The 20,583-nt window shown below is 32.6% G+C and overlaps 2 protein-coding genes across 7 annotated transcripts in view; both read right to left on the reverse strand.

Moving 5' to 3' along the window:
* Nucleotides 1–4,027: 4,027 nt before the first annotated feature.
* LOC121114560 (solute carrier family 25 member 44) lies at nucleotides 4,028–5,619 on the reverse strand. The gene has a single exon (XM_040708560.2). It carries the CDS (start codon nucleotides 5,322–5,324, stop codon nucleotides 4,296–4,298), a length of 1,029 nt encoding a protein of 342 aa, XP_040564494.1. The 5' UTR covers nucleotides 5,325–5,619; the 3' UTR covers nucleotides 4,028–4,295.
* A 2,230-nt stretch (nucleotides 5,620–7,849) lies between these two features.
* The window catches only part of LOC121114559 (kinesin-like protein KIF2A), a 32,409-nt gene continuing 19,675 nt past the window's right edge, over nucleotides 7,850–20,583 (reverse strand). For 3 of the 6 annotated variants that reach the window (XM_071887238.1, XM_071887237.1, XM_040708559.2), the window contains 10 exons: nucleotides 14,028–14,122; nucleotides 13,864–13,962; nucleotides 11,811–12,165; nucleotides 9,662–10,082; nucleotides 9,337–9,583; nucleotides 8,936–9,242; nucleotides 8,716–8,870; nucleotides 8,383–8,661; nucleotides 8,180–8,318; nucleotides 7,850–8,117 (listed from right to left, as the gene is read on the reverse strand). In XM_071887238.1, coding sequence (XP_071743339.1) covers nucleotides 7,978–8,117; nucleotides 8,180–8,318; nucleotides 8,383–8,661; nucleotides 8,716–8,870; nucleotides 8,936–9,242; nucleotides 9,337–9,583; nucleotides 9,662–10,082; nucleotides 11,811–12,165; nucleotides 13,864–13,962; nucleotides 14,028–14,122 — 2,237 coding nt within the window. In that variant the 3' untranslated portion in view covers nucleotides 7,850–7,977. Of the gene's footprint in view, nucleotides 8,118–8,179; nucleotides 8,319–8,382; nucleotides 8,662–8,715; nucleotides 8,871–8,935; nucleotides 9,243–9,336; nucleotides 9,584–9,661; nucleotides 10,083–11,810; nucleotides 12,166–13,863; nucleotides 13,963–14,027; nucleotides 14,123–14,395; nucleotides 18,949–20,583 lie in introns of those variants that run through there. The other 3 variants (XM_040708558.2, XM_040708557.2, XM_071887239.1) reach the window with 3 other exon arrangements.

Here is a 20,583-nt window from a genome sequence, read left to right on the forward strand (position 1 = left end):
TTTAGTTTAGTTAAGTTTATATTACTCATAAAAAGAAATTATGAGCTCATTGAAAGGAGATTCGGATGGTATCGTCAACTTGGTGGGGGTAATTACTTTTTGAGTTAGAGACATTTAAAAGAGAGTGAAAAAAATTAATTAGGTACTTATTGAAGATGAACATTAGGTCCTTGAGTTAATAAAAATACATTTTCCAATTCAAAAAATTAGACAGCACTAAAACTATCTTTGAAAAGGAAATAAGCATGTGCATCAAATACGCCCATAAATTAACTAATCAAGTAATTATGGTAAAAATAAGCGAGAATTGCAAAGTTACATCGAAACATTTTGATATAAAATTAAGAGATGGCAATAGAAAACCAATTTTTAACGATCAGAGAACACAAATATAGTATTTAATTTCTTTCGCAGAATAGTTATTGAAATGGAAAACAATATCTGGTATGCTCAACAGTTTATCCAATGAAACATATCAAACTTGATCTTATCTCCTACATATAAAACACGTTAAGTTTATATTAGTCATACAAACAAATTATAATCTCATTGAAAGGAGATTCGGATGGTATCGTCAACGTGGTAGGGGTAACTACTTTTTGAGTCGAATACTTTTTAAGAGATTGAACCACTAATTTGGTACTTATTAAAAAAATAGTTGAAAGTGTTTTCATTTAAAGTTCGATATTTTTCATATGCCTTGTGATGAGAGCAATAAGAGTCTATACAGGCTAGTGGATGGATCATGGAGAAGGGGACCCTTGAATATACATGACCATGTGATTATCTAGAACCAGCACGGAACTCGGCTAACAAGATGGGATTGGTCGGGTAAAATAGTAGAATTTGGAAGTCACGATCAATATACAGTAATGGTAGATGGTTCTCGACGCTTGACTAAAAGAAACAGGCATTTTCTGAAGAAACTTGACGACCCATTAAAGGAATCTGGGAATGAGAATAAGAGAATTAGTTGTGATCACAAAGTGATCGAACAAACAGTGTGACAACGACAATACCACAGGGAATACCTAGAAGGTCGTCGAGAAATAGAAGCAGACAAAAGTTTTATGAACCAGACACTGGAATTTACCTAAGCCAGGATGAAAGCATGTGATATTTACTTTTAGGAAAATAAAATGAATATCTTATTGTCTTAAAATATCACGGAGGGGGATGAAGAATTATAACACGTTAACTGGTAGCCTTGCAGTTTATTTAATTCAGAGTAAATCCTGAAGGGATCAGTTGAGTTACGTTTTAAAAGAGACTCCATCTAGAGGCTTCATTCACATAATTATATATTTTATTATTAGTAAGTATATTGATTATTTAATTAATGACGGGTAATATTTAATTATAAATATCTTTTAGCATGTATTCATCTTGAAATATATTGTTTGTTCAAGAGGATTTTTATTTACGTAGTAAGTAATCCAAGTAGTAATGATTTTATATAAAAACTGAACAACTACACTACAAATATTTAAAACTATCTTATTGATATTATTTCTGTAAACTTTACGAGGGTTATTAAAATATCATCAGATAGTGGGTGTTTTCTTTCAGCTACCCATAGTTAATAAGAGTCACGGCTAACAACCATTATATCGATATCCTGCCTTGTTAGTCATCATTTTTTTAAATTAATTCTTTTAACTTATTTAGTAAAATATCGTTCCTATTCATGACTATTCCCCCAACATCATCAAGTTCAGCATTGGCCAGAAGCTTCAACAAATTGGAAACACATTTTTTGGTTGGTTTATAATGATGTTTTTGACCACATTTAGAAATCATAAAGTTGACAACTATGGTTCTTTACCTGGATTAATTTCTTCTCAACAGATGTCACAACTTATGAATTTGGGGTGTCATTACATGGTATATATTTTTGGAAAACTATGCTCCTCCAGCTCACTGTGTTGCGAATTTATAAGACTTGTTATTGAGTAAATTCTGGTTAAAAAAGAATAATATTACCATATTTTTTTGAAAGTGCTAATTCGTATAATTCATTAGCTCTTAAAATTTTGAAAACCTAAATAAATCATATATCATCTTCTTAGCTATTCCTCACGATTTTAAATATAAGTTATGTTTTACAGTGGGCATTATAGATTAAAAGAGTTCCATCCTGGCACGTTTGTTCATAATTCATTAGTTTTATCGTCCGAATATAATCTAAATTGCACACGATATTATTGTCTTGCCATAAAATTACCCATAATCATATTGCTCACAATGATATTGCTTCACGATTATATTATCCACAACATTTTTGTCTCATAATGATAATTACACAACGATATTACCCCTACATTTTTCTACGCAACCTTATTAACGCATTCATTTTACCCGGACATCAATTAAATGCAAACCAGGTAGAGAGGGAACTTTTTAGAGGCATTTGACTAGTAAAATTAATTATATTCAATATTACCAAGGTAAGCGGCAAACTATGGTCATTATTAGAGATGTTGTACAAGAAATATTAATAAATACTGAAGGGAAAAAGAAGAAATAAAAATCTACCAACTGTTTTCCTTTCTTAATCTCAAAACAATAATTTATTTGACTAAACAGCCCATCTTTAAAAATATAGACTGAATGGTAAAGAGCTACTACCAGGGATTGCGTGCACGAGGTTGTATCACTTCAAACAGTGAACAGTCCTGATAGGGGGGGAAAGGAAGTAAAAAAAATCCAACTCTTTATATAGTAAAAACATTGGCAAGAATCACTTCGAAATCGATCCTAAACTCTAGTCTTAGTCCAAATAGGACTTTTATTAGAACTATAATCATAACTTCACAATCAATGTTGTGTAGCGAAGAATACTTACGATATTAATCCATTATCTTACTCATTTTTCATCAAGGTTTAATGACTTATCCATTGTTCAAATTTGTAGAAAAAGATCAAGTCCTTTATCATTTGTACCCTAAAATGATAATGCTCTTAATAATGGCATAGGAACAGTTAACAATATGAATCTTTGATATTACAATATTAAATTGACATGTCCTCTAATTATTCTAAATAAAATATTATACATTAACAAGATCAAATAAATAAAACAATTATATTTTATTATTTATAAATATTAATTTTATATCGGATATGAACCATATCTATGTCTCCTGCAATGTCCCATGCCATATTGATATTCATGCAAATCTTGTAAAATTCATGGATATACTGACAAAGTAATTCTTCTCGCTACCCTATCACATAGTCAGTAGAGTCCCAAAGTAAAGTAGTCTCGTCAAAGATTAACAAATAACATTTAGGAAATGATTATCTTCCTGTTTTAGACAAAACTACGATCCATGACTGCATTGCTTATAGCTAAGTTACCCTTATTCAATAAATTTGGAAGATATTAAAAAGGCTGACAATAGAACAATTACAAGTATTGAATTCAAAAGTTTTAACAACGTTCTGGGCTCCGATTACTGTTGCGAGAGACTAAAGGTTTTCATTATCGATGGCTTATTGTATAAAAGCAGTCAAAAACATCAAACAACATTTTTTTTCTTAATTCTGGTGATCGAAAAAGATAGATTACTACGCCGAGCACTTTCATTCAGTCTCAATGGTATGGATGAAAACAGTAATGCAATCAATAAAACAACAGCGATAACGTTATCCATTCATAACATGTAAGACATTTGTTGTTGGAAAATTTGTAAACACAACTTAAATGTGTACAGTTGACCAGGGGCGTCCGCAGGGGAGCTGTAGACCCTCCCTCAAATTGAGAAAAAAATATTAATTAATAAGGAAAAAAAATTAGGGTCCCCAAATTAATTTAAGGATTTACTAAAAAAATATATCATTTATTTTATAAAAAAAGGTAATTGAGTGAACTTTTTTTTAAGGATTTTGTTTGGCTATAAATTTCGTCAAGTCATAGCTAACAAAATTAACACTACGTTGAGTTGCTCAAAAACGAACGAAATAGCCCTCATATGACAAGTAAGACTGATGGACTCTTCCATTTCATAAAAGAAAAAAACATGGATTTAACAGATGTGTATAATGTACATACTTATTATTACTTAAGTACAAGATAGGCTACATTCTCATATTAACTATTTTTGTATATAATATGTTTATTAAACAACACGACAATGACAAAGAAAATAATGCTTCCGCCTTTAACAAGTTCCTTTCAAAAATGAATTTTTCTTATGAATAATATGGAAAAAGAAGTTATCTTAATCATTAGATTTATATGTATATATTATTATTTTTTTTAACTAACTATGTTTTGTAAAATTATTAAAATTTCACCATTTGACACGAGTCTTGTACTCATCATAGACACTAAATCGTTTGACAGTTTCATAGCCAAATATGACAGCAATACTATAAATAACTGATGCTGACATGCGAGCCGTAAGCCCCTTAGTAAACACAGCCATCCCTTCCTCTCGCCATAGTTTGGACATGGTATCTGGGATAGAGGTTCTATGGATTTGAACTCGAGCACGTAATAAGTCTAAAGGATTAGTTATCACACTGGATGAAGCCCCTGCACTCATGGCTGATATAGTCTGTAAAGTCATATGTGCTGTATTATCAGGAACCATGTGAGCATACAGTTTTTGAAAAATATCATAGAAGGCCCACCAAGATGCTCCGCTTGGAACATATGTACACAATGAAGCAGTATAACCTCGATAGAATCCTCTAAAACCATCACGTTGATAAATGGACACGATGATGTCCTTTGAGAGTTGAGCTCGACTACGATCAAAAATAGATATTTGAAGAGGATTTGTTTCCGAGAGGTTGAAGGATCCAGGCTGTCGTCTTTGTCCGAGAATCATGAGATGTTGACTCACGACATCAAAAGGAACGTTGATGGTTTGTCCCACGACAGATGCACAAAGACCTCCACAGAATGACTTGATGATAGAGTTGTTTGTGATTTTGTTTGTTTCGAGGATATGTCGAACACCTTCATAAGTGGAGACATAGCAGACCCCGGAGGCCATTTGAAAAGCAGAAATCCAGAATCCAGAATAAAGGCCACGAGGTCCTTCATGCCGAAGGATCTTTTTGAATGCATCATATGTGCCAGTGTAATGGTGTTTGTGAACTTGAACCTGGAGTCGTGTTCGGATGACGGCGAGTGGAAAGAGGAAGCATCGCACGCTGAAGTGGCTCAGGGTTGAGAGGGGAATATATTTCCTCTTATCCATCATTTCCCATTCCACCGTTAGGACCGGAGAGGAAACATCGGAACTGGCTGGCAGTCCAGGAGGAGCTTCTCCGCTGCTGCTGCTTGGAAGGGAAGAGTCAGGGACCCTCATTCTGGATCTTCACAACAAAATAATTAATAAACAACTGCTTCTGCACCTCCATCCACTACCAGATCCAGCGTCTCCAAGCACTTAAGGACTACCTATCCTTGGATACTTTGCAACCAATAAACAGGAATATCATAGGAAATATATATTAATAAATATTAAATAATATCTATGGATTATGGAATGAACAAAAGCCAAGCGTAGGTCTTCCTAATTCCCAATCACTGTCTTCATCATGTTAGGAAAAAGTGATAGACTGCTGCTCACCAAGAAACTAATAATAATGTTAGGATCAAGGCTAACAATACATTACGTCACATTACATCTCTGGCAAGCCTTATAAATTCGTCCTAATTACAGCTTCTTTTTATCTCACCAAGTTTTTGGACGCGTGTAGGTAGGAATTTCAAAATATTTCATACTATTACAGAATTATTTCAGATAGAACTGTAATCAAAGACATTTGATTTAATTCATAGTGATACCCTTCCGTTTGGATATCCAATGGACAAAACGTCTTCTTATCCTCTCTTCAACCTCATTTGCCTCTTTGTGCATCACTCGGTGGATCTTATCTCCTTCAATGGAAGAATTCTTCATTTTGCAGATGTCCCATCACATCAAGGTCTTTTTTTCGATAGTTTTGTCTACAATGCCCATTGCACATTCTATTCTGTTATTGCATATAAAGTTATTGTATCGAATTATCCTCTACTTATATTATTCAACTGAAGAGTTACACTAAGAAAAATATAATCCTTCATTGAAACTCTTCAGTTCAATGCTCCTAAAATCAACTCCGCTTCAACTCATACTTAAGTAAACTCTTTCCTTGATAAGAGTCCTAAGTGCCCTTAATGACTATAACTACTGAAAAGTCTTTATCACAAATATCAATTCCATTTATAAGTTTGAATTTGTGCTTTACTGCAAATATGGACAATTATACATCTTGAATTATTACATTTTGGTCTGCAATGCACAATTATATTATACTAATATAAATAAATAGTTATTGGGAACTGGGAGACTATCTGTTTAAAAAAAAAAAAAGTGACTTATTAACTTCTCTAGAGTTCTATTGGAATATCTGAATGTATTTGCAATTCCTAAAGTTATTGACTCAGTAATCTTCTTCTCAACAGCTAAATTGCTTCTTAGTATATTAGAATATTACTCTCTCGAAGATCTCGGATCTTTACAAAAATTACTAAATGTGTGCCACACAGGCTAATTATAAGTTGTTTGATTGAAGACAATAGTTAAAATGTATTAAAATAATAATACGATTGTTTGAGTATTAATTGAACAAATAAAAATAATTAGAACATCAAAAATATTCATCTAGATTTAAATTCCAATTTTTTGGGTTCCCTTTTATTTTATTTTTTTATATTTTTGATTAATTCCCTTTATTTTGTGCACGGAAATCCTATTTAGTAGTTGAGATTCTTGTCAAGCAAGTTGAAATTTCAAAATTCTTCCTATTATTAGTTGAATAACTAATATTCGTCAAACTATTCCAAGCAATATGGAAATTTGATTTCCATAGTATTACTAAATATATACCTCATGAGAGAATAGTAAAAATCACAAGGCAAACGAAGCTTATTAAAGGCTTCATATCTTGTTATGTTAGCAAGATAATTAAATTGAACTCTATATTTATTATATTAAAGATAAATGACAAATAAATATCTTATTGCTAGTTTATGCTCTTCACAAGTGTATTTGATTTTCAGTGCATAATATCCACTTATTCTTAATATATTATTGATTTATTCGCTATATTGATAGTTTCTTATAATTAAAATATACCTAATATTAAGACAATGATGTATATCCCCTATTTATAGAAAGTATATGTAAATGACTTAAATGCAAAGTTTAAAGTTACAAGGTAACTAATAGTAATCTGCCGTATTAATAAATGATAAAACGGATTTTTCTGCTTTTTCATACCTACAAGGGTATAGTATGAACATGAGATGCTAGTCTCCCTTTATATAGTCTCAGGCCTAGCTAGGTATCCGACATGATGTTTTTTATGCTTTTATTTATAGAATTATAAAATTTATTCAATTTTATAATATAATCATCCATAATAATTATGGACACCTAATTAATCCACGAAAAATGTTAAATCTTTCTCAAACGAGAAACCCCATTTTTTTAAAGATCTTATGTTGTTGAGTAATAATAAATGATCCATATTACTATAACACTACGATCAATTAATCAAATTAAATTAAATTAATCATTTTAATTATCATCTAAATGTTAGTTAGTTTCAATTCACCATCATTATATCTCCAACAGTCTTTTTATTCCTTTTTATGTATTTAGCTAGGTACATACACAACATATTTTAAGCTATTTTACTCTCATAACAAATATTATGTACTATGCCAATTAGTTCGAATGCATAATTTATTTATTATTGAAACCTACAAATCGATTCATATGAATGGTTGTAGTTCTATACGTACTTCTACTATCACTTATCAGATAAAGAATGGCGAGGGAAAAAAACTTAGAATTTTATTTATTATATCGTTATTTTTTGTTTTAAAAATACGGACTTTGTCCAAAACATATATTAAAGACATAAAATATTCATTATTTTTAAATCTCTGAATGTAAATTAATGTTAAAATTAGTTTTTGTGCAGAAATAATTTTCGACTCATAGCTTCTTCATCTATCTGACATTCTAAAAAGTTTCGAGCCTTTTCTTTTAGCTCCGAGAGAACTTGAATTTTTTCATCTATCATTTCCTCCAATTGATGACAATATGCTACATATTCAAAAGAAAACAAATATTGAAACTTGATTAAAATTATAAAATTATGATGTTACCATCTTGATCATAATCAACTCCATTCGTTACAGCAATAAGTGATGCATCCTCTTCAATCCAATGGGACATCCGATTTATAGCGGATCTATGGTTTTCTACCAAGTCTTCCTCAAGGATTTGCAAATGAGATATTGCCTCCTGTGATAATGAATAAAAGAATGTTAGGTACTTGCTATACAATAAGGGATAAATCATGGAATACCTGAAAGTTGTACCAGTCTGCAGATAACTCTCCTTCATTCATTGAACGCAATTGAGCTAAATCTGAGTCTTCCGGACTCAAAACTCCATCCTCCATCCTTGTTTCGACAACTTCTTCAGTAGGAGATGCTGACAATTTCGGAGGTGGATTATTATTTGCTAGATTATTTGCCAGATTATTTGCTGGGTCATTAGCTCCTAATTCTTTAACTCTGTCTGCATATCGTAATGTATTTAAAGTATGTTCACATGAACTTAAAACAGGTGAAACCATAGCAATCTAAGAAAAACAATTTATGCACTAATCATTAAAAAAAAAAAAAACTCTCCTTACCATGCATGTTTTTGATTTTTCTCCCATGAAGGAATCGCGTAAAACTTGAGTGAGCTTACTAGCTCTAAAAGGCAAATGCCCACCTTTACGACCTAAAGCTCTAATACATTCTTTAAGCGCAAGAAGGGACTTATTGATTTCAGCTCCTTCCATTCCTATAGAAAATGTTAAATAATATAAAATACATGCAGTCAGTCATTCAATAAAAGGCAAGACGTACTGGTTTGGCGATCTGCTGAGTGTGTGTCTGCTCCTCTTTCATTTCCTGCTAAATCAATTAATGAGAATTTTCCAAAAAGTTTGTTTTTATTTTGGCGAAGGATGATTTGGAATACTGCATGTGATCTTGAGGAATGGGCATTGGCAGACGTTTGTCCCGATGTTCTTAGATTATTTCCGTGAGTAATAAGTTTAAGCACGTCTTCCACACACTCCACAACCTTCTCAGTAAGACCTACAATAACCACTTGTTGTTTCCCATCTTCCAAAACTCGAAGTTTGGATTTTCCGGATAAAAGATCAAAAACCTTTGGGAAGTCAAATGTAAGAGAAATGACGATTGATGAATGAATCAAAATACAAATTTGTATGTATAAGCCACTTTAAGAGGATTCATCCTACCTTTCCACTATAAATTTCGAAATAACTGCATGAAACATGTAATTTCAAGCCTTTATATTTAGGAGATTTCAAAAATTTAAATACGTCCATAGTAGCTAATGCATAGATTCCATTTTTAGAATCCTGAGATTTTCCATGAAACTCTCCACCCATTGTATGAGTTTTACCAGAACCTGTTTGTCCATATGCAAAACATGTAGCCATACCCCCTTCAAAAATATTTTGAACTAAGGGACGGGCAGCATACCTGAAATAGAAAACAGATGAGTATATATAGGCATAAAAACTTGACATCTAAATATGGATCATTGTTTGCAATAATTACTTGTATACAAGCTCGTTTGTTGCAGTGTCATCGAAGGCATAATCATATCTGAAATGTTGATTATCCAGATACTTAGTCAGATCAACTTTAGTTTTTGGTTCATGGACGATAATTTGATCTTTATTTGGCATTGTGACAACATCAACTTCTCTTCTTTTTTCTTCTTTCTTATTTAATGGCCTTTTACGCACACAAACTGTGATTTGGTGATCCGTTATAGTGTCACCATCGTGAAATGGATTGAACTCCAGTTGTTCTTGATAATCTCTAATCATACACAAAAATTCCCAGTTGGGATTGCCTGGATCAACATTTTTTTGAGCCTCTTTCTCTTCTAATATCTCTGCCTGTTTGGCTCTTCGCTCCTCACGGTTTTTCTTTAAGCGTTCTACCTCTTTCACGACATTGGACCTCCGTCGATCTGTTGATAAAAAATAAAAAATAAGTCAATAATAAGTTAGAATAATTAGTAGTGTTGCATTCCAGTCTGACTCTCGAAAATTGGTATCTTGTAGTTTTGTGCAGACTCAACTGGAATGGTGATTCGCTTTTCAAATTAGAAAAAAAAACGAATCAGCTTTCATATTTTTATTTATTTGGCTTAATTTTAATCACTAAACCTCAGCTAATTTTTTGAGTTTGGAAGGGCTTTCTCATAGTAGTTTTCTAATCAATTATAGTTTAACTTATTCCCCCCTAATTAGATTATTCTCCAGGAGTTATAAAGAGATTTTCCAGCAATTTGAAGAATGCCAACTAATAAACGTGGATGTGGCTATTATGTGAGGGAGCCATATTGAGACTTGTTTTTACTAGCATCTCATAAGATGCAATTTTATGAGATATTTGTTACTCCATTCACTTTATGCACCCTCTGTAACCTTTAGAAATCAACCTCTAGAACAGTGTTTCTTAAACTGGGTTCAATCGAACCCCAGGGGTTCGGAAAGCCCCCGCATCCACTGACGTGACTGTCGATCGGGGCGACCTACTTTCAGTGCAAGTGTGCCGCAATATTGTTGAATGCTCAAAGCGGAGGATACCAACATGAAAAACAAAGGGGGGAGGACCTGCTGTGAAATTCAAAAAAGTTTCTTATGCAGAAACGACGGAAAGAGAATGACAACGCTGGAATTGGAGAATTTTCTGTACTTGGAGAGCTGAAGCAAGCAATTACCATGCACTTAGAAGAACTTGTGAAGTCTCCAAGGGTTACTTCTCCACCACAGGGTAATATCCAGCATGGGTAAGACAGCCTTTCAAGTTTAGTGTTGCGATAGAAGATTTGAAAGATGAATATCTCGATGAAATCATTTCAACTTCAGGAAAGGCAGTTTCAATTACTCTTCAAAAAACAACGTTATCAACGATCTGATTGTATTGCAAAGAAAGTCCTGGAGATACTCATACCGTTTGTAACAACATATATTTGAGAGAAATCCTGATCGAGGATGGTCGACATAAAACCAAAGAAAAGGAGCTGACTGTTGCGAAAATGATATGTGAGTGGCACTTACAAAGGTGAAGCCACGGATTTCTGAACTTGTGTCTGAAAGGCAACAGAAAAAGATAAATTGATTTGCAAGAAATATTCATTTAGTTTTTTTTTTGTGTGAAATTCATGTTTTGCTGGTTTTGTTATTTGAACACAGTGGTTTTTGGTTGCAACTGATGCATAGTTCATTTTGTGCACTTATAAAATATAAAACTATGTTCTCAAGAAATCATATTTTATTTTTCCAATCACGAAGTGGTTCGATGAATTTACTGACGAAGCTTGCGGGGTTCAGTACCTCCAATAAGATTAAGAACCACTGCTCTAGAAATAGTAATAAATAAAATAATATTTTTTTTTTTGTTAGTACCTATACTCAGCCCATTGATATTCAACTAATTTTTCATGAAAAAAAAAAAAATAAACCTATTTTGAAAGAATAAAACAGTCAATATATGTATACTTGAAAACTATTAGTTACTAATAAATGTTTATTAATTAATACTTAATTTTATCTTTTTTCAAATTTATCGACTTAGCTCAAGTCAACACAACACAAGTACATATATTATCTTAACACGAATTCAATTCGAAGTATAACTCAAACTCGAATTCAACACTAATAATTAATTTATGAGCAAAAAAAAAACTTACTAATACCTCCTCCGGCTGCTGCTGCAGCAGCAGTTCCTGCTTTAACAACGGTCTCTGCGGTACTTCCATTATTACTAGAATAGTTGAGCTGTGGAGTTGTTGATTGTGGTAGTCTAGAGGATGAAGAAGGTGGAGCGTTTTCGGAACCATGTCCATTAGTCGCAAGATTATTATTTATATGTGAATTAGGAACAACGACATTCGTAGGATTGGACTCTTCGTTCTGTGGAATTCCCATAGTTTGGCGAGAAGTTAACCTGTTGCGATTACGCACACCGGAACTAACAACATTAGTATTTTGAGAAGTAGCGGATGGTGTAGTATTACGATTGTTATTTGTTGGACGTTGAGCATACTGTTATAGATAAATTAAGTTTGTTTAAAAGAGTTGAAAAAGTCATAGCATAAATTTAATTACATACAACCAAATTAGCTATAATTAATTATTACATCGAATTGAAATAATTATACATATATATAAAACCAGACACTACCGTAGCTGGACCCACCACCTGTTTTTGAACACCAACAAAAAACGCAGCAAAGGACTCAACTGCCGAATCTGATTCCTCATCTTCAATGTCTATAACATTAACCTCATCTTTTATAGAGGATTTCCGATTATTTTGGCGGAAATAATGTTTGGGAGTGAAGGGTCTTTTCCTCAATGAAGTAGGTGTAGTGGTGGATGAGGAATTTGACGAAGCGTTTGAGTCTGAAACATATTGATAAAACCAGGCAACGCCCATACGATTGAAATTGCTCATTTCTAGGCGGGATCCTTTAAACATATTAGGTTCAATCCTTAATTAATATTTAGCTCGTTGTAATTAGAATTAAATTTACTCTTGTGTATAAAAAGTTAAAGTGAAGAAGCAATTTATAGGTTGCTTGTTCACTACCAGAGTGATAAATCAACTAAACTTTTATCTTGGTGTGACAGAGGGCCGTCTATCTCGAGCAGCTGAATATTGATATATCTTTGGACCGTTCCCTTGACAACGAGATCAAAAAAAGTGAGAAATTCAAATAGATATAATAATGTGGAAGAAGCCTGTAAATGTATCATGAATCTAGAGCAGTTCTAGAAAGGGGGACTGTCTCAGAAAATAACATAGTATTAAGGGTCAACAGAGATAGTGTTGTAGCACCTCTAATAATAATATTTTCTTATTGAATAACCATGACAACGGTATTAACATACTTATTATTCAGAGGGAAAATCTACTTCATTCTAAAGTATTTTGAAGAGTCAAACATACATATTTATGAATATATGTAGAACTAAGCAAAGAAAGATGCTGAGATTAGAAAAATGAATTCATACAAATTACTTTAAAATGTAATTAAGAGTCATATTACACGTCTTTTCAAATAATTACAGCAATAAAGAATTACATATAATGGGTATTCTTGTAGGTATATGTTTATAATTGTGGTGAGTTAACAGAAAAACAATTTTAAACAAAAATCAAGAAGATAAGTCCAATTCATTTATTTAATTCATATGAGTGTTGTTTGGTACTTTTACCGATACCATAATTGTACCAGCGTACTGACGTATTTAAAACGGTAGTACACTAACTAATATTGGATCGGGTACTTGCAGCTCCACTAAAGTCGTACAAAATTTGAACCGCCAATTCCTACCCAAAAAAATACTATCAAATTTCTGAGATAGTTCCTCACCGGAACAAAAATCTAGCGCACTCTCCCGTAAGTCCATCTTAATTGCACTTGATGACATTTTTGTTTTAAATTTTCAGTCAAAAAAGTATCGAAATACCTATATAGCTACTGAAATCGGTACGATAATATTGGTGTCGTGATAACTTTACTTCATATATCAATTTCTGGGATAGCTTGAGATACCCCAGAATATTAACTATAATTTAGACTTTAGAGCATTGATTTCATTTATAAGACTTAATTTGGTCCAATATGGGCATACAAATATAATAATCAATTTGCTTTTTGTTGACAAGCCCCAAATGTAAATCACACATCTAACAACATTTGGTACAAATTATTAAATAATGTATATATTATTTACCTTTGGTAATTTATTATTCGTAATAACCGCTCCATTAGTTGGAGGAGGAGGTGGAGGGATCAAGTCCTGATTCAAGCCCAACAGAGTTTCAAGTTCTATCTGTAAATATATTTTAATTAATGACAATTAAATCATATTGATGATAAAGGGTTTGAGAAATTTACCTCTTTTCCTTTGGTCTCCTCACGCTCGCGCCATTCAACTGTAACGCTTTTGGTAGTAGTATTTATTCCTGTTACAACTGCAGAATGAATTCGACCTGTAGAGATAATTAATAAGTATAAATATGTGCTGAATTTCTATTAAGAGATTATTTGAAAAATATGTACATATTACAATGTTTTTATAAATATAATGTTACTATTCATCAAAAAAGAAAAGAATAAGAAAAAAAACATATTATTGAACAGAAAATATTAAATGAAAAGTAGGCATGAAGCAAGACGCAAAAACCAATCCCTAAATTTATTTATTACAATTAACTCAATAAACTATGAATTATGGTATTTCTACATGACTTTATGGTACATACTAGTAGATGAGCGAACGAGTGGTTTAGCGGAGGTGGGCCTCTTATTGCTATTATTTTTTCTCAAATTGGGTTTTCTTTCGGGAAGAACAATCTCTTTTTTAAATTTAAAATCCTTAAAAGATCCAGGAGGAGCAGAATGACGATTCGAAGCCTTTTTTGTATTATATGATGATAGAGACTTTGTTCTCTCAACTCTTTTGGTAGGTCGGGATTTTAAAGTTTCCCTGGATGGCTTATTTGAATCCAACTCTACCCACAGAAAGCCAGGACTATCAATTGACTGAGATATAACTGGCAAGGAGGGGGGAGGCAGGAAATTATTACTCTCAAGAGACTGACAGCCTGAATCTCTATGAAGAGACTCAGGACTCGAATTCTTATTGGACTTTGAGCCGTGATTTTCCCTCAGCTCTTCTAGACTATCTCTTACGGATGAGATTAAACAATTATCAAGATGACTAATGGTGTTGTTATATGAAGAAGGAATTTTTTGTTTAAGGACTTTGATGGCTCTCTCAGAGACGGAGGAATAATTGAGGGCCTCCTTGGGGAGAGCAGGTAAAGATCTACGGGGTTTATTTGAACTTTTGGCACTTAAAACTAGATTTGGAGTAATGTTTTTCTGTTTGTTTATTTTATTTTTTCCCGTCTTTAAACCGTCTTCATCCAGACTATCGTAACATTCTTCTCCAGTTTCATCAGAGCTGCATCCTATGGGTGGCAATCTCTTTTGCATGTTTTTTGATTCTGAAAGAAGAAAAGGATGTTCTTCATCTTCTTCATCCATTAAAATATCGTTGAATGCTTGATCAATGACTTCATCATAGTCAATGGTGGTATCCTCCTCTTTGTCACCATCAAGAGAAAATATCTGATCCTCTTTTTCTTTCGTATAAATATCTGACTCACTTGAAGAGGAAGAACCTCTGGAATAATTATATGAATTAGTGGATCTGGAAGTAATATCAAAATTGGGCATGGACTTAGAATATTTTGATTCATCACAATCATCTTCCGACTCATCCCTTAGAGGTAAACAATGTGATGAATCTATGGCAAAACTTTGCTTTCGAATAAGTTCAAGAGTTTTAATTTTGTTATCAAAGCGATCAAAAACACCTGGTTCCTCCTTAGTAGCTCCTTCTGCAGAATTAGTGAATTGTCGTCCTTGATTCGTGGTTTTTCTCTCAGCTCTTTCTTCTTCTTCCTTATTTAGAGTTGAATTTAACGTAGGTGGTGAATGCATATTTTGAGAGACTTTGGGTTGAATCACAATCAGATTATTTGGAGATTCTAAACACGGTCCAGACTCGATTTCAACATGGATAAAAGCCATAGGAGGGAGTTTTTCCTCATCTTTTAAAGAAAGATAGTGAGATTCGTCTTTTGAATCAAATGATGACTTGATTGTGCTATTGAGAACAGGGGTCGTCTGCTCTTCCACAATTTTAAGGAAGGGAACTGGAGCACTACCATTGTTCAGGATATCTTGTACTCGAGGTGGTACATGATGAAGGGTCGAAGAAGGACTGTTATAATGGTCATTATGTTTTGACAAATCCAATGATGATAACACAGGAAGGGAGTACATGATTTCGTTATCATTAATAATCTCTTCAGTATAATCACCACATGTTAGTGAATTGGAAGAATCGTCTGTTTTGTTGTTGAGGGATTTGCGATGAATGAGATTTTTAATCGAATTAAAACTTGGAACAGTATCTCCTCTTGTATTTGAAAATGTGTTAAGATCCTTATCATCGTTATGAGGAAGGTTTTTCTTCTTATTATATGACACCAAATGTACAGAAGGCAAGACGTCGTCCCATTGAAAACTAGAGCGCCTTTTGATATTGACAATGGGGTTGGAGGAACGGGAAGATCCTACTACCTCAGAGGGTTCATCCATTCCAATTTCATCCAATCCACACGGTAAAGAGTATCCTTGTTGTTTTTTTCTCCATTTCTTTGAATTCTTAGCACGAAGGAGCTGCTTCTTGGCTCGTTGCCGCTCAGGATTGGCATTTTGAACAAAAGAGCTTTCGATTTTATTATTTGACACATCTTTGGATTTACTTTGACCCATCTTGTCTCAGTGGTTTTATTTACTTATAATTTTAAAAAGACATGAAATTTCATTTTAATTGAATTGGTATTTGTGTTCGTCACAGAGTAATGTATATCAATGTACATAATTGCTCTATTCGTTCTTCTATTTCTGACTTTAATACTATTAAATGTGTAAAAATAACTATTAAGGGGGAACGCGGATCACTCACAAAGGATAGTTGAAAACTGATTCTCTCTTTTTTCAGTATGTGTATATAAAAAACATTAACGCCGGGATTTACACATGCCCGGATTAAAGTAAAAACTGGGCTCCTTTTTGGGGAGAAAAAAGGAATTAAGCAGCAAGTGGAAGAGAAAAAGAGTACCACCAGGTAGCGTCTTCTTTGGAGTATGATTCACCTTATCTTTGCACATACTACGACGAACATTACACTCATAGGCTCATCCAAATTCATAAATTAATTCAACAACAAAAAAAAACCTGCTGCCAAGTCATTGCACATACATTAAGTATTAAAGGGGTTAACAATGCAAAGTTAAAAACAAACATAAATACATAGTGGCTTCGTATTACTATTTATTTAAACATATTAGAAAATTCATGCGTATGTCCGTCCGTCTTATTGTCCGTACATCACACCTTCATAATATATATATATATATATATGTAAATAAAAGAAGAGTTAACATAGAGGGAATCATCATACTTAAACGTCCAGACTATTGAGGATACTCGCATATTGCGATTTTTTTCAAATAATGCCTCTAAATAAATATACATTACATACAGTGATGGGCAAGTTAACATATCATTTTAACTGGTTAACTTAAATTTAATTTCGATTTTAATTTTTTAACTAGTTAAGTTAAAGTTAATTAATTTTAGAGTAATTTAAGTTAAAGTCAATTGAGAGATCTATAAAGGCTATATAATAAAGATTATTCTATTAGTCTGTCTGGCTGGGATTTTGTTCACTTCAAATCGAACGATCAAGAGAGAAATACAGATTCCAACTCCCAAAAACTCCTGTTTTGTTGTGAAAAAGTAATGTATGGTAACTACTGGAGGTTGCTAAAATACTAGTCAATATTAATTAAGTGAATACAAAGATTCAAGGTTTAAGTTAGTTATAGTTTTACTCCTTTGGCCGCAAAGTTAAAATTATATGTGATGAGAAATAAACAGCCAAAGCACACACATATTACTCAAAACTTCCTTTTGGTGAACACAATATCATATTTTATTTCAAAAAACGGTTCCTTTTGCGAAAAGAATCCCCCAACAATACTACAGGAGCGAAGGATAGAATCATAGTATTTTATAAGCATTTTCAACTGAAAAAAATATCGATATCGTTGTCTAGCAGTTGTGCCTCCATAAGACAAGAATACGATCTCAATTAAGACTTCAAATGCTCTTGAAATTGATGTTTGGTCTCGAATAGAGTTAGAAGCAGCTGTCCTAATATGATGTTTTCCTCGCCCTGAACAATATCAAATCCCCCCGCTACTGGGGACACATCAATACTTCAAGGAACTGTTCAATTTCATCTTCCTCTTTAAGATAAGAGAGGTTTTACAACCTGGGACATGTCATCTAAGAAGTCTTTGCGAGTTAGAAAATCCAAATAAGAATTATAATTGAATTCCATCTTGTTGAGCAAGGTGTCTTCAGTCTTTATATATATATATAAATTGGGTCATCTTTTCATTCGAAGAAGGTGATAAGCATTTGTTACATATGGGAATACATTTTTGCCTTGTGAAATGAAACACGTTCAACGACGCCACTCCAGATTTTCATTAACACATCAACTCAATCATAGTTAAGTTTAAGTTAAGATAATGCAGATAACAAATTAACTAGTTAAATTTAAAGTTAATTAACTTATCCAAGTTAAGTTACGTAACATTAACTTGCCCAACTCTGATTACATATGATATTTTTTTTCCTTTTTCCCCTACTCAAAATGAGAAATACAGCGTGGGAATAAATTATCGTTACAAAACTTTGCAATAAAATTCCTCATGATTGTTTAAAATTTACTTTCCAGTAAGATGACAGCCCTTCCCACACCAAAAATCTGTTTAAGGAGGAGCTGTCTGGTGGATCACAGGAACCAATATTCTGGAGTAGGAGGTTTGGCCTCTGTAGAGTCCTGATTTTAATCCTTCAGGACTATTTTGTCTCAAGAAATTTGTAGGTTAGGATCCAAGCCACCCAATTAGGGAGTATCTCAAGGGCCACTCTGTTATAAGACTCCCTCCTTAGACAAGAACTATATCACTAACACCTGTGCTGCCTTCCTAGGCTGGATTTAGGCAGTCCTTGAAGCTGAGGTTTCTTATATTTAAAAAAAATATTTTACACTATGCACTTAATATGTATAAAAATCCCATCTTGAAGTCTTATAATTTGAATGCGAGAAGGATAGTTAATCTCCACCCCGTAGATAATACACAATCACCTCTGCAATCAACATTAATTTATTACGTAAATCTGCGTAATAAGTATTCGTGAATATGTAGATTCATTGGAAGCAGAAGGCTGATGCCTCCTTCTTCTTTTTCTTCTCCTCCTCCCCATCAATACATTGTACAGAATATGTAGGAGTTAAACATTCCACAATGAGTAAAGAAACTCACTCTCATTGCCATAAAAACAAACTGCTCCTTCTAAATATGTATATATATATAGGTATGCAAATACAATTATTTCCGTTTGACTAGGAGCAGCAACTTGGTGGCTTGAAGTATTGTCAAATTAACTCTTCCCCCATACCAACAATCTTTTAGCGAACAATCTCTATACAAGGGTTATAAACACAGATTTATATATATATTATATACGTAATTGACACTTTCTTTATAAACACACATACTGCAATAATAAAAACTGAATTACATATTTCGAAATTATTTTTACTTTGACACTCCCATTCCAAGTTACTTTTATTTATTTATGTGTGTAAGTTTGTATTGTTATGTAAAGAAGTAATACTTTTACAAACATATATGCACCTATGTATATTTTATATATATATGGTGTATAGGTAAGTATAATTTGACATGCCAATAGGTAGAACAAGCTCACAGAGATATTTAAAAAACCCTCATTTTTGACACTGCCAAAAAAGATAAAAATACTATTTTTTCTTTACAACTGTAATTAAGAAACCTCTCTTTTTTTAAGGAAATTGACGAACCTTCCATTTTTAACTACCTACGTTAAATGATCTTACAATAAAAAATTATGGATATTAAGAAACTCTTTTTAAATACAAACTGTTCCAAATTAACTGAGCTTAAACACAATTGGTTTTTTTTTATAATTTTTGAAGAGCCAAATAGGACATCAAGATAAGATAGCAGCATTTTGTGAAGACATATGTGATTTTATCAATATTATTGAAAAAGTGTTTTTAAAAATAAAAAACTAAATATACATCACGTTGTTACTTTTATTGTATCTCGCAATTTTTTATCTCTAAAAAGAAACAGAAAAAAGTCCCGAAATTAGTTGGTAGTTAGTCAATTCCTTCCAACTATTAAAATGATAAATACTTAATAATTGTTCATTATAGCTTAACGAAAGCTGATTCTAATTCAACTAATCAACGTTCAGAACACTGACTAAGGGACATTTTGTGCTTTTGGTGTAATCCCTTGATTTTGGTCAAGACCACGGGCTAAAACCATGGATTGATTTTTTTTGTGGAACCAAGTAAAGCATATTTTTGTATAGACGAAATTAACAGACCGAACTTGGACCGAAATAGTTTGATCTTAAAAAAAATTATAGGAGTCTAATACCGAAATTCAACACTTAATAATTTAAAGCATTTCTTTCTTTATTTATTTTTTAAGTTATAATAAAACTTTCTACAAAATAATTTAATCAAAGAAAAGAGAGGAGGCTCTTACGTGCAAAATCATAAAGCATGTTCATTTAATTTAATATTATTTGTATGAATACTACTTTATATATATTATTTAGAATGTATATACCTCATCATCCGACAGAAATATAAATAATTGCCTTTATATCCATCACTTATTTGCTGTTAAATATCACGACAATTCTTGTTTTAAAGGTCTATTGATATTAATAATAATAA

This window comes from Lepeophtheirus salmonis, chromosome 3, assembly GCF_016086655.4.
Source record: "Lepeophtheirus salmonis chromosome 3, UVic_Lsal_1.4, whole genome shotgun sequence".
Taxonomy (NCBI): domain Eukaryota; kingdom Metazoa; phylum Arthropoda; class Copepoda; order Siphonostomatoida; family Caligidae; genus Lepeophtheirus; species Lepeophtheirus salmonis.

Excerpts from the sequence above, each read along its gene's own strand:
- LOC121114560 (XM_040708560.2), bottom strand. The coding sequence starts at position 5,324 with ATGAGGGTCCCTGACTCTTCCCTTCCAAGCAGCAGCAGCGGAGAAGCT.